At 48.8% G+C, this 14974-nt stretch overlaps 1 protein-coding gene across 1 annotated transcript in view; it reads right to left on the reverse strand.

Annotated features, from left to right (window-relative positions):
* Window positions 1-14974, reverse strand: part of EFCAB6 (EF-hand calcium binding domain 6) — a 257461-nt gene that overhangs the window by 38261 nt on the left and 204226 nt on the right. Inside the window, exons 24-26 of the mRNA XM_013964311.2 lie at window positions 12696-12851; window positions 6339-6534; window positions 2856-3047 (exon numbers count right to left, since the gene is read on the reverse strand). Coding sequence (XP_013819765.2) covers window positions 2856-3047; window positions 6339-6534; window positions 12696-12851 — 544 coding nt within the window. The remainder of the gene's footprint in view (window positions 1-2855; window positions 3048-6338; window positions 6535-12695; window positions 12852-14974) is intronic.

The following is a 14974-nucleotide window of genomic DNA, read 5'->3' on the forward strand; positions in this document are numbered from 1 at the left end:
CTATCCACACAACAGATATTATGAGACTTAACAAGGAAGGGCGTTCTGACACGTGCTACAAAAGGATGAACTCTGAAGGCATTACGCTTAGAGAACCATGCCAGACACGAAAGGACAGATACCGTTATGATTTCACTCATCCGAGGCACCTAAAGTTGTCAGGTTCATAGAGAAAGCAGAACGGTGTTTGCCAGAGACTGGGGGAGAGGGGTCGGGAGTTAAGTGTTTAATGGGGACAGAGGCTTGGTTTTGCAAGATCAAGAGAGTTCTGGAGATGATTACACAGCAACATGGGTGGACTTAATGCCCCTGGGCTGTGCACTTGGAAAAGGATAAGACGGTGACACTTACAGTCTACGTGTTTCACGACAATAAAAGAACGGGGCGGGGATGCACTAGAAATAGGCGAACAAGCTCTCCGAAGCAGCCCCTGGGCCCTGGGAAGACCACCAGCTCGGAAGCTGAACTGCCTGGCATCCACCCGGCTGAGGAAGCAGGCGGGTGGTACCCGACTTCCGAGCCCACCTGCTCCACCCATCCCCTCCCTCGTCCCAGGTGAGGTGATGCACGGGGTGGACCCGGAGCTCAGAAGGTCTCGCTCAGTAGGATGGAGCTTGTTACTGTTGCACCATCATCGTGGGGTTAAATGACTGTTTTCTTATTTTTTTTTTTTAACACTTGTATTTTCAAAAGTTTTCTCAACAGGTATTTCTTTCAAAATCAGCGAAAAGATATGTCACATAAAAATAGGGAGAGTCACCATAAACAAAGAGAAAAGACAATTCACAGATCGGGGGGAGATATTTACAATGACCACCCGACAAAGAAGTGGGCCCTTTTAGGCAGTTCCCAGAGGAGGGAGCCTGGGTGGCTGATAACATTAGCAAGTGTTGGCAGACACTGAATCTTGATAATACCCAGGGCTCCAGGATATGGTGCGTGGGGAGCTCTCCCGCAGGGCCAGCAGGAGTACACACTGATCGCTGCAGCCACCGTGGGGGTGTGTGGAGCTGAACCTGTGCCGTCCCGCCCCCTCCCCGACCCAGTCGGTCCACGCGGAGTGACCCTGAGTGTGCGAAGGACACAGTCACGGAAGGCTGACTGTGCTCTGCTTGCTGCGGAGAAAACGGCAAACCACCTGCCTGCCGTGAGCAGCAGGACAACTGAATAGGGTTTGCTCACTCAACAGAATGTATCCACTTGTCACTTCACTGGCTAGTTCTACAGCAGCTTCAGTGAGTGAACTGACGCCAATGTAATGACATGAATAAATCCTAAATTCCTGATAGTACAGCAAGAAAACCTAAAGCTCTGAAGACAGAGTTTGATATAATGTCATATGTATATATCTATATATGTATGTATATATATATATATGTATAGTTTTAAACCAGGAAACACAATAGTACACAGGAATGACCATCTAAATGGCAAAGATGAAACTCTTTGCAGTCCCCAGAGGAGCTGGCACAGCATTTAGGAGCCCGGAGGCGGGAGCCAGGTGTCGGGGGCCACTGGCAAGCTCTGCCGCCACCTCCGGGAGTGACTGGCCAACGACCTGACACCCATGCCCCGGCGTTCTCGTCCAGGAAATGGGGTATTACTAGCGTGCGCCGCTTTGTGACTGCAGAAGAATACACCGGTTCGTGCGCATAAAGCGTCAACAACAGTGCCTCGCCCACAGACCCTGCTGCTGCCGTTATCACTGCATTGAGCCTCAGACCTTAAGGACGTTCATCCTGTTTGCTCTAGCCATCTCACTTCCGAGAGCTTATCCCACGTAAGTGATTGAGGATTCATGGACTCAGATGTTGACTGTATACACGTGTGCGGTCGTAAATGACCCCAGCCTCCAGCTACGTGTGCCCGTGTGCTAAGCCGCTACAGTCGCGTCCGACTCTTTGCGACCCTGTGGACTGTAGCCCGCCAGGTTTCTCTGTCCATGGAATTCTCCAGGCAAGGAGAATCCAGCTATGACAGTGTGTGTGTGTGTGTGTGTGTGTATGTGTGTGCAATTAAATACATCGCCAGGTTCCTCTGTCCATGGAATTCTCCAGGCAAGAAGAATCCAGCTATGACTGTGTGTGTGTGTGTGTGTGTGTGGGTGGGTGCAATTAAATACATCCCAGCACAGCCTGTTGAGATTTAGCTGCCGCCTTATTTTTGTATTTTTCACATCTGTTTTTATCTCCCCTTCCAGGAAGGCAGGGACCATAGCACCCTCTGACTCAGCACAGAATGGAGGCCAAAGAGGTCCAAGCCCACTGACAGTAGCCTGTGATCGTCACTACTGACGCTGGTTCATGTGCAGTTAGAGACGGAGGAAACGGCCTAAGAAGGGACAGTTCACGCAGCCGGAGAAGTAGTCCCGGGAATGAACGAGAGCCCCGTGGACAGCAGCCATCCACTCTCCTCCAGGAAGTCCTCTCAGACTTCCCCCCAGGACCCCACTACAACCACGCTGACCCCTACCTACCCCAGGCTTGGCTGCTGCAAGGCCCAGAGCCGGGAACAGTGGGTCCCAACAAGGGTCTCCTAAGTGGGTCCCAGCTCCCTCAGGGCTGGACTTCTCCGGACACCAGATCATCTTCAGGGATCTATGACTCCTAGAACTTTGAAGCCTCTCCTAAACTTCTTTGAAAATCAGTAAAATAAAATTTCAGTAAAATAAAGGATACATATGTACCTTCTGACACTCGACGTAGAATCAATATCAACTTTTCATTTATAATAAGCTAATTAACTCAGGTGGCTGCCGATTTATGTGACACGGTTTTAAACAATTATCTATTTTTCCAAGACTAATTTTAGTCCTTTTCCAAAGAGAAATGCTTATGTGCTGTGGACACTCTTACCTCCTCAACGTAACTGCTGAAGTTCTGGAGAAAATATTTCCAATTTATGTAGGGGGTGAGATGAAGTCTGAGTTTTCTCAAAAAATAATGATACTGGTTATCTGTTAGTTTGTAACAGAAATCCTTAAGAACCTGTCCAAAATCCGAAGCCTTTACAAACCCAGTGTCCTCTTTATCCAATGCAGAAAATGCCTACAATTAAAAAAATAAAGCAGATATTACAGTCTAATATTTCAAAAATATTTTTTCTTAAGTATTGCTTTTTGGAATGCAAATGAAATCAAGTGAATGGGCGTTCCCTGTAGATTCTAAATTACTAAATGAATGCCCCAGGACTGAGAGGCAGGTAGAAGGTGCGCCTGGTACAGGAGCCGATGTGTTGTTGAGGAAACTCACTTCCCTCCCTCCCTGGACATGAAGAGAAAGAGGAGTGAAAGAGGAACCCGCCCTCACTGGTCTGAAGCCGAGGGGTGAAGGAACCTGCCTGAGGCCTCTAGAGGCTCAGGTGAAATTCCACTGCACTGGGATGTAGGGCAGGGGTCTCGTGATAGGAGTCTAACATCAGAAGTGTGGCCAGGAGGAGGACTCGGGGACCACCCCTCCCAACCCCACACCAAGGCTTGAACCCTGAGGCTGCTGTCCTTTGCCCACCCTTGGCCAGAGCCTGCACGGCCTTCCCTCCCAGGGACACCCCACCACCGACATCTGTGCTGGAGGAGCTGGGGAAGACAGTGTCGACCCAGCAGAACAGCAGTCAAACCAAAGTGCAAACATTTGCTATAAAAAGGAAGCACGTTTCCCCCATCTGCTGAAACAAAATCATTAGTTTCTCTTGCATTAGAAAACCTATATCAAGGTGCAGGTTAAGATCTTAGTTTCTTAAGTGAGAATTGAACGTGCTTGCAGACCGAAACCCAAATTCCCTTGCAGTTAATTGTCACTCAGGACTAATTAGGCACCCTCATCGGTCCAGGGGGTGGTGTTATCCGTGTCACTAAATTAACCTCAAATTGCTGTCTGGCTGCGAGTTTGTGTTTGCCTGTGGTATTACGACACAGCCAGGGATGGTGGGAAGCCTCTGGCGCCACGGCTGGGAGGTAGACTCTGAACCTTGGCCGTGTTACCCACAGTAAGCCCTCAACCTCTCTGCGCTGAACGTCTTCAGTATAAAAACCGGGACTTCAGAACTCGCGTTGGTCTAAATTTTACTACAGCAAACCTGAAGACACATCCGCCCCAGGTACCTGTGCACAGTGGATCTCAGCAGGCTGGTAAGGGGAACAACCCTCCAGATGAAGGGCGCTGACTGAACATCCTGTCCTGAGGGCATTAGAAGGCCCCGTGGAGCCGCAAGGCTCCATGGAACTAAGGGATGAGCTGGGCTCTGGCTCACTGTGGCCACGCCACCCACACTTCCCCGGGGCTGGGTGGCTTCCTCGTGCATCAGTCCAGCCTGACAAGCCACAGGCTGGGGGCAGGGAGGCTCAGATATGCAAAGGCATGGATGGAGGAGTCTGGTAGGCTACAGTCCATGGGGTCACGAAGAGTCGGACACGACTGAGCGACTTCACTTTCACTTTTCACATTCATGCATTGGAGAAGGAACTGGCAACCCACTCCAGTGTTCTTGCCTGGAGAATCCCAGGGACGGGGGAGCCTGGGGGGCTGCCGTCTATGGGGTCGCACAGAGTCAGACACGACTGAAGTGACTCAGCAGCAGCAGCAGCAGCAGCAGCAGGGAGCTATAGACTGCACAGATATACAAGGTGTCGCTGCATCATTTCAGAAATAAGAGGCTGCACCGAGATGGGTCCCCCAGGACCTGCGGAGACGCCGTTTGTGTCTCTGGTCCCCATGCTGACCCCTCTCCCCAGACAGTTATTCCTTCCTTCCCTCCCTGCCACAAAGGCCACCCTCCCCATTCAGGCCACCTGCAGTCTTGTGGCCAGAGAATCTCACTCTCCTGCTTAAAACCTCACCTCCTAAGGAGTGCTTCTCGGGAGTGAGAACTGTAGCTCCTCCCGCAGTTTCTATGGACCTCAGTTTGAGAACCACCCTGAGCTGGGGGAGGGCAGGGCCACCCTGCAGTGGACTTATTTGGCCCGCACGGTGCCTCTGACAGATCTGAAACATGTGTTGGCATTGAGAAATCAGGAGCTTTCATAGCTGCTCATAAAAAATGCAAAGATCTAGCCGAGCTGGGACCATTTCTCAGCTTAGCAGCGGTCGGTCAGCGCAGGCGCTGAGCAGAAGCTGCCCTCTGGACAGGGCTGTGCCCCCGGCCTGCTGCGGCCACCCCCAGGCCCTGCGTCACTTCCTTACTTCCGGCCCCCCGTGCACATTGAGTTTGCAACCCTCAGAAGGCGACCCCTGGGCCCGGGCAGCCTGGTGTCGACAGGGTATATAGAGGGGATTCCAGCTGACCTGCAGCAAGGCCATACTAATCTGTGATCTTTAGATAGTCGTTAAAAAAAAAAAGACACAAAAGTGTCAGATCCTCGTTGAATTCCTATACACAGACCATCTCTGCTGTCCGGGAGGAAGGCCATGCTCGCTGGCATTCCAGAACAGTCACGGGCTGGCTGGGCTGCCTCTGGCCTCTCGTCTCACCCCTGACCCCTGAGGCTTGGACTCAGGAGCCCAGCTTGCCTCCCAGCGCTAAGGGAGTTAAAAAGCCTGGGCCTGGGTGTTTGGGCGGGTCCTTGGGTCTGTGTATCGCAGTCACAGAGACAGCCCTGCTCCCACTGTGCCGTCTGGACCACACACCCGACATCGCACAGGCGTCTCTGGATTCGCCGTCTCATCAGGTGGCAAGGCCTGCCCTCTGCACACGGCATCTCCTCTTCCCACGTCTGCTGCAGGGGGCAGTTCACGTGGGGACCCTCAAGGGGGACCAGCCCCTCGCCAGGAGCATGGCCCAGGCACTGTCTTCCGAGGATGCATCCCATGACACTATACCCATGTAGGCTGGGTCTTGACATACCCCATGGGGTCAAGAAATGTCAGCCTCAACGTCAGTGTACTGGGGGGACTCCCTTCTCACACTCCTGGGGCTCCGGTCACAGTGAGTCTTTGGCCACAGCCCTGCCCTGGGCAGACTCTTCAAGGCCACCTTGAGATGGCATTGCCCACCCACATGGGCCCGGGAGCCCACTCTCTCCTGAGGCCTCCATCCTCTGCCCTCTTTGCCCAGAAACTGCTGCCCTCACGGCAGATCCTGCCTCTGCTGGAGGCGAGTGCTTCGGCCTCACACAACACATGCTGGCTGTGATCATGGCAGCTTTGCACGGGGCAAAACTGGACACACACGTGTGCTCACACAAACAGTCTGGTCCCGACCCACCACCGGGTTCTGATGCCCCAGGAGAGTGGAGGGAGGGGGAGGGGCCCAGCGGGAGGGGCCGGTTTGTGAGGTGGTTTTCAGGAGCTGGCATGGTGCCAGGGCCTCAGTCCCCATGTAAAGGCGTGTGTGGCCTGCCATACCATTGACAAAGCCAGGCTGGAGGCGGCGACGACCTCCTGGATGTTCTTCAGAACCTCCTCTGGATTTAGGGCTGCAAAATTGATGGGCACGCTCTCCTCTTTCTCCTGGGACTGAGGTCTCGTCGGCTTGCTATTCTCCACCGCTCGCAAGAAGTCAAGGTAATTGATGGAGTTATTGTGCCAGCCGATTCCCCAACTTGTCCCCAAAGAAAGAACACAATATATTAGTTAAAAATGCCATCACTTACTCAATCAACAAACACCTGCTGAGTACAAAACAGTGCAGAGGACATGAACAAAGGTGAGGCGCCCTTTCCTGGCCTGTAGGGGCCGCACACGGGTCAGCTATGCTGTTGCAAGAGGGCTCAGGGAAGGGCTACAGCAGGAGAGGGTGCGGCGCTGCTGCTGCTGCTGGGGCCACAGACCGCGCTGCGCTCTGAGTCTTGAAGGCTGGACAGTCAGGCTGACAGGGTTTGAAGAGCAGAGGGTTGGGGAGGAGGACCGGCTGGAGGAATCCGGCCCTGTGATGGGGGCAGGTGCAGGAGCTTCAGCACGGGCGTGACGTGTGCGGAGGCGTGATCTGGGGAGATGCAGACGGTGATGGCAGAGCTGGGATGGAGGCAGGACTCGGGAGGTGGGGGCAGGGGCTGTGCTCCTCGAGACCTTAGCTGACCACGGCCCTCACTGAGAAAAGGCAGGGACTCTGAAATCAGGGAAGCACGTCAGAGCCAGTGACAAGGAAAAGAGGGGCTGAGTAAAATAGATGTTAAATTCTTTTTCAGAGTGGTTGAAACTATGTTGGCAAGCTGAGAGCACCCAAAACATTTTTTTTTTTTTAACAAAACCTACACAGCTTAGTATTTTCTCAAATATCAATTCCCTGGTGGTCCAGTGGTTAAGAATCCACCTTACATGGCAGGAGATGCAGGTCCGATCCCTGGTTGGGGAATGAAGACCGCACGTGCTGCGGGGCAACTAAGCCCACACGGTGTAACTGGAGAGTCTGGGTACCGCACCGAAAGAGCTCACATGGCCCAACTAAGATGCGACGCAGCAGATAAATAAGTAAAAATATTTTAGAAAGAAATTCCATCTGGGTGTGCATCTGAACAAGGACATCCACGGAGAAAAAGAGGCTCCTGCGCTCCACTCCAACACACAGAAAAATATCTTTAATTCTAAAAGAAGACTCTGCGAGAGCAAATCCAAGTTTCCTGAGACTATAGAGCTTATTTATTAAAGATGTAAAATAATGCAAAACATAGCTTGATGACACTCAAAGTTCACGTTTCTGTAACAGATTCCTTGGGGATCACTGGCATCTTAACCCCTATGCACTCCTTCGCAAGATGGAGCGTGTATCAAAGAACAGCTCGGAACGCCAGGAAGTGGAGAGGAAGGTTTCCAGCAACGGGAATAGCAGCTTCTAAAGAGAAGGAGCCAAGAGCCGTGTTTCTCCAACCACAGCTGCAGAGCTGCTTTCCACGGGCCCTGCGTCTCTGGCTCGCGCGGCCGAGACGCCGAGGAAGAGGATAATCAGCTCCATTTCATCGGCAGGGTAAATTGCCAACTTGGTATTAAAATTTAGTAATAAAATCAAATGCATATGCTAATCTCAGTATTATTTAGAAAAGTCTATTTTGGTTCTAGAAAAGAATAATCTACATATAATTATAAATAACAGAGATGTTTATCATCAAGAGGTCTTTGAGAAGAAACAAGCAACTGAGCGATGGATCCTTATTAAGGTTTCAACTCGTAAAAAAGTTGATCACCCCATTGACAGGTGGACTACAGAAATTCCACAGCCCTTGTGGTGTTTACGAAAGTATCAGGCCTAACTGCATTTTAACAAGAGTCTCTTGTAATCATTTAGTTGATTATTTATCTGGTGCTATTTTTCGTGATTTATTCACTGAATGCATTTGAATTCATGTTCAGCTGGAAATAGATTTAGTGAGAGGAGACCCTATTTAAGGAAGAAGAGGATACAGGCATTTGAGGATGAAATGGTCCTTCTTTTCTCTCTACAAACACACACACACATCCACACACATACACTTACATGTACGTACATATACCTACATGTATACATATACATGTATATACACATAGGCAATAGAACACTATCCTTTAAAATTTTAAGGGAAAATGACTTGCTCTCTAGGAGTCTATGTTCCAGCAAGCTAACAATCTGTACAAAGGAAAACAAAAAGCATTTTCAGACAAAGAACTGAGAAAATTGTTTTCCTGTCCCCCTTTTTCTTAGGAAAATACTCCAGCAAAATAAGAATGCAAATTCAGAAATAAAAAGATGTGGGCGTAAGCAACAGGGGCTCCGACCTTGGACAGTCTGGGAGGCTCCTGGTGGTGACCTGGAAGCAGGGCGTGAGGAGCCAAGCTCTCGGGTGGAGTGAGCCCACGGGAAATCGGAGGGAGCAGACAACTAGGGGGCAGACGCTGGGGGGGCTGAAGGCTGACGATGCTGAACTCCAGAAGACACTGAGCCCCACTTTAGAAATCAGCGATGGTTAAAGAAATCACCCTACTCTCTTTGTTCTAGGAAGTAGTTTACAGTAGAGTTTACAGCATTTCATAGTAATGACTCTATACATATTCATTTACAGCCTTTCCGCAAATGGCTTGAGGTGGACACAGAGGCCCAGGGGTAGAGCCGCTGAGAAGAAAGTTAATTTTCATTCATTGCTTGGACACTGAATACTATGAATTATGGACATGCACACAGCCATAATTCTGAAATGCTGTTTAATGGCATTTGAGTTTTATAATCAATCTGTGAATCAAGCAGAGAGGATCTGGTTGCGGCTGCAGGCCATGTAAAAGCTAACCAGCTTTTGCAAAAAAAAAAATCGCAGCTGACAAAAGGTGGGACACGGAGAGAAAAGGTGGCAGAAAGGGGGTAGCGGGGCTCCGTGCCTAAAAGCTTGGAAGGGCCAGTCTCATCCTTACGATAAGAAGGAAGCCGAACAGACTGAAAACCAATGGACTTTCTTGGTCCCATCAGAAAACTGAGGTCACAGGGCAAAACATTACCTCCAAATTTGGAGAGATGGGTGAACACAGACAATCATAGCCAAGAGCTGCTTTCCTGGAACAAAGACCTTTGGAGCTGTAAGCCAGCAGGAACACATAAGTGGTAACTTGGGCAATACTAGAAAATCAAAGACAAAGAGAAGATCTTTACAGAAGCCAGAGAGGGCAGAAAATTTACTTACAGAAGAACAAAGATGAGAATTACATGGGGTTTCTCATCAGAAATCATGCAAGTAAGAAGACAGTGGACTGAAATATTTAAAGTGTTGACAGGAAAAAAAAAAATTACCAACCTAGAATACTATATTCGGTGAAACTTATCTTTCAAAAGTGAAGGAGAAATAAATACCTTCTCTGACAAACAATCCCCGAGGGAATTCATCACAGCCACCCTGGCCTTCAAAAATGCTAAAACACACTCTTCTGAGAGAAAGAAAATCAAAGAGCCAGAAACATGGATCTACCTCAGGGAAAAAAGAGCATGGGAGAAGGAATAAATGAAGGTAAACTGATGTCTTTGAGGGACTTCCAGGCTGTCCAGTGGCTAAGACTTCATGCTCCCAATGCCAGGGGCCCAGGTTCAATCCCAGGTCAGGAAACTAGATCCCACACGCAGCAACTAAAGCTCTAGCATGTCGAAATGAAGATGGAAGATCCCAAGTACCACCACGAGGACCCGGCACAGCCAGATAAATACATAAATATTCTAAAAATAATAATATTTTTCTTTCTTATTCTTAGTTGGTCTAATAAACCACTGTTTGCTCAGTGTTACAATAACAATGTATTGGGTGATTATAGCAAATGGACAGGTGAGGTGGATAACAGCAATGTTATAAGGCAGAGGTCCCTAACCTTTTTGGAACCAGGGGCCAGTTTTGTGGGAGACAGTTCTTCCGCTGATGATGGTGGGTGGCATGGTTCAGGAGGTAATGCGAGTGATGCAGAGCGGCAGGTGAAGCTTTGCTAGCTGGCCCGCTGCTCAACTCCTGCTGTGCCATCTGGTTCCTAACAGGCCACGGCCCAGTACCCGTCTGTGGCCCAGGGGTGAGGACCCCTAAGGAACAGCAGACAGGACTTGGGAACACTTACTCTGTAATAAGGTGCTTGCACCTCCCATGAAGCAGTGATGTGTTACTTGATGTGGGACTGAGGCTAGTTGTCCACTTGGGCTGCAAATTCTAGAGCAACCGCTCACATTTTTTAGTGGGAAGGGAGGGAATGCTAATATCCTCACCTCACAAAGAGAGGAACGTGAGATGCAGGTGCTCAGTCATAGGACTGCCAGCCTGCACAGCTATGGGACGTGGCAAGCTAGAAACTGCACGTGGAAGCAGTTTGAGGAGGGGCAATCAAATGAATTGTTTTGATTCAAAATTACAAGAGGATAAAGTTTGCAGTTCAAGGGGCACATAACTAGTTCGCTTCTTCCTAAAGTGACAGGAGTTGGGTTCTCAGGGTGCTCTGATCCATCAGCGTCAGCATCACTCAGGACCTTGTTAGGAATGCAGATTCCCAGGGCCCAGGCTAAGTCAGAGAGCCTGAGGGAGGGGCCCAGCAAGCTGGGTTTTAGATGAACAAAAATAACTTTAGTGTAAATGTATACCAAATATTGCACGGAACATACACTAAAAAAAAAACCAAAAACTGTTTATCTGAAACTTAACATAGCATTTTATGACTTACCTGGCAACCTGAGTCCCTGGGAAATCTGACAAGCTCAAAAGAAAAGCTTTAAAGGTTCTGACACTGGGAGTCTCCCAAGGAAACTGCCTGCCAGATTACCCTGCCAAAGTAGTTCAACCAAAGTTGACTAGCTCTGTGTATCTGTGCAGAACTTTTAATCTGCTTCTTAGTATCTCACTCTTATTAGGGGCATATTTTTGAGGAAAATGTCTAACATGGAAGATGGGAGGAAAAGGCAACACTGAGGAGAGAAGCGACATTTCTCAAGTGAAGAAAACTTAAAAAAAAAATCTATTGTTAATAGTTTCAGAGGAATGAACCAGTATATCCATGAAATAAGAACAGGATACTATAGAAAAGAAATATTCTGAGAATTAAAAACATGCGCTGGTAATTTAAAATATGAAAAGTACTATTAGCAGGGATAAAAATCTCAAAAGAAGGGTTGCAAACTAAAATTGAGAAAATCTCCAGAAGGTGGAGCAAGAAGAAAAAGGGATGGAGGACAGGAAAGGTTTAAAATACTGGGAGACACTTTAAGTGGCTCACTAGTCAATAACAGTAGGAGGCTCAGAAAAAAACAAACAGGAGAGGAGCTCGTTAATGAAACAAATCAAGAAAATTTCTGAGTTGAGGAACATGAAAAGGCACATTCGAGTAGAGGAAGCTGACAGATCAGCTGAGGTTGTCTGAACACACTAGAAAGAGATTTCACAAATGGGAGTGAACTGGGGTTTAATTAATGATAAGAAGTACATAGAAACGGAGCAAACAGAAAAAATACTGATTAACTCCAGGGGAAACAACACACTACATAGGGAAAGAAAAGCGATCATTTCATCACAGAAATATAAACCCTGAACACCCAACTACAGCAAAATGTAACATGGCGACATGGGGAGCCCAGGGGGTAACTGTGCATGGGTTTCCATGGGGCGGGGGAGGCTGGGGAGGGAAGGGGCTGGTGACTATGCGATGGGTGAAAAGGAGTTAAACCCAGTTTCCTGATAGGAAGCCGATAGACACTGCCTTAAAAGTGAAAAATCAGTAAGTAGCTATTTAACTTTGTCACTTAAGACTATTAACTTAAGTACCAAAAATAGGCATTTAAAGCATTGGAAGTTATTGACTCTAGGGAGGAGAAGGTGGGGGTGGGGGACATCAGGGCAGAGAGCTGCTGTTTTTAATAAGCCTTGAAGGATGACTTGACTCCTGCCCAAGTGTATGAATAACATGGGTGAAAGAAAAGTAATGTGAAAAAAAAAAATGATGATTGTGCTGCTGGACACACCCACAGGAAAATTATGTATTTGTCAAGTTGCTTTCTGTTTGCTTTGGGTTGACTCAAACCCATTAGAACACAGCCCGACCAGAGGATTATTAGAAGGCTCATTCTTTTTGTTTTTTAATTGAGCCACATTGGCTAATAAATGTTCTGGGAGTACATTATAGTTTTACTTCTGAACACAGGTTGAAACTCAGTTTTTGGTGGCATGGGGGTTACCTCGATGCCGAAAGGCTGTTTGAGTGGACAGAGAAGGAAAAATTCATGCAAGCGACATGACCAGCCTGATTTTCAGCGCTGTGAGAACCATAGTTAACTTGCTCAAAGGAAACCTGTTTAGAAGATCAATCAGCTCCTCTTCCTTCAGAGAACAGCCACACTCCTGCAGCAGCTTCTGCAGCCGGCACAAGGATATGTAGCCAGTTTTGGATTTATCTAGTTTGGCGAGCGCTTTGCTGATATCTTGATCGTGGTCCTTAAGTTTATCCCTGAAAGAGAATACATTTGAGACACACACACTCCAGCAGGGAAAACCAATAATTTCTTTGGAGCAAGAGCTCCATGATCATTCTAATGGGATGATCTGATGATTCATCTACCAGCTAATCTTGAAGATGCTTTGCACCCTTGGTGCAATACATACATTGAAAGGTACTCTGGAAAAAAAATCATTATCATTTTATTATTATTCTTATCAGCAAAACTATGTTAGAGAAATTACAACCTTGGCTTTATACTAGAATGAGTATTTTAAAAACGGAGCGAAGCATTTAAAAATACAGTGATATCACAGACATGGGAAATACACCTCCATTCTCCCTGATGAAGCCTCGGTGGGTGCCTGTCATGTGCCAGGTACTGCTCTAGGTGTCAGAGCAACCACCCTAGCAGAATTTCCATTCCAGGTGGGGCAAGGCTGATGATAAACAGAAGACATCAATGCCCTGTACGATGGGTCAGTGGGATGGCTGAGCGCTGGTGAGCAGGGGTAGGAATGTTCACAGTGGGCCGGGCTGCAACCCCCAGTAGTGGGTGCAAGTGGGCCTCACTGGGGAGGCAACAGTTGAGCAGAGATGGCAGCTGAAGGACTCAGCTGGGATTTAGCCCCCTGCAGCCCTCTCTGGGCCCAGGGATAGCCAGTGCCAAGGCCCTGAAGCAGGAGTGGGACTAAGGACGCCGAAGAGCCTGGGCCCCGTCGGTGAGCGCTGGGGGTGCAGGGGTCCGAGGAGCCCTTGCCTGCTGCCAGGTCCTTTGCTGTGAAGAAGCGCAGCCATCCTTTGCGTGGATCAGCTGGCAAGCCAGGACCTGTGCCGCCTTCATGCTCCATCTCCCACCCTTTCTTCTTGCCAAGGGAGGCGGGTAACTGTCATCCCGTTTTATAGGAAGGGGGCAGCGTCCGCCCATGCGGATTCCGGGCTGGCCAGCTGTCCCTCGCAGGGACACAGGGACGACATCTAGCTGTAGCTCCTGCTTTAGTTCGAGGGCTCATTTCCTTGGGAATGTGTTCAAGCTTCTGATTCCGTCTTTCAGGAAAATTCTTCCCAGACTTAACAGAAATTATTGGTAAGGGAATAAAGACATGTGGACATCTTTGAGAATGAGCTGTCTCGCTCCGGACCTACGGGGCATGGAGTCTATTCTATAACTCCGACTTACCTAGGTCTCCAGAAAGCTCTCCCTACTACCCTGAACACCGTGCCGATCTGACTCCAGCTCGGCGGTGAGCTTCTTAGTTGGGGAAAAGAGGAAGCCAGAAACTCCAAACTCGAAATCTTCTCTGGTAATTGTCTATCACCCAAGATATGTATTATGGATTGTTCCTGTCATCAGACGCTAGGTTGTGTCCGACACTGTATGACCCCAGCATGCCAGGCTTCTCAGTCCTCTGCTATCTCTGGGAGTTTTCGCCATTGAGAAAACTGTCCATTGAATCGGTGGCGCTATCTAACCAGCTCATCCTCTGCCACTCTTTTCTCTTTTTGCCTTCCCCTTTGTGGATACATACCCACAAATAGGTTCCTTGAGTGTGCCTGGTAAAAAAATTTTCCATAGCAACAGGAAAGTCAGAAATCAGGAGAGCAAAGTCTGAGAGTATATTGGGGTGGGGGAGGCAAGGACGCTGAGGCCGTGCGGGTCACCGTCTCCCTTCCCTGACTGGCCCCCGGTTCCGAGTTGGCCGATGTGTGCCTCCAAGAAGCTGACACAAATGAGCTGCGCTAACTGTCCGAGGATGTGTGTCGAGAGAGGCAACTGCCTGGATTCCCGCACAGGTGTACTCTGAATTCAGTCCCATGTTACAAACTGGTTACTCCTCATCACAACTATTACATTCCACTTAATCCTTCAAAAAGGGAAGCAAATGAAGGTATAAAAAAAAAAATCAGAACTTTTTTGGAGATACATATTTTTAGAGAATTGAGGCGTTGAGCCTTTCTTGGACTGGTTTCCAGGCAATAATCACCTCCCTTGCAGAGTAAGTCTGTGCACACAGTGAGTGAGGATTCGGGTCTGGGATCCAGCCAGCTGCCCAACAGAACCGGTGGCAGCCGACGCAGCGTCTGGGCCCCAGTCTGGACGCAAGACAGGAGCCCCACGAGGGTGGGGCCACAGA

The sequence above is a fragment of the Capra hircus genome, chromosome 5 (assembly GCF_001704415.2).
Source record: "Capra hircus breed San Clemente chromosome 5, ASM170441v1, whole genome shotgun sequence".
In the NCBI taxonomy this organism is placed as follows: Eukaryota; Metazoa; Chordata; class Mammalia; order Artiodactyla; family Bovidae; genus Capra; species Capra hircus.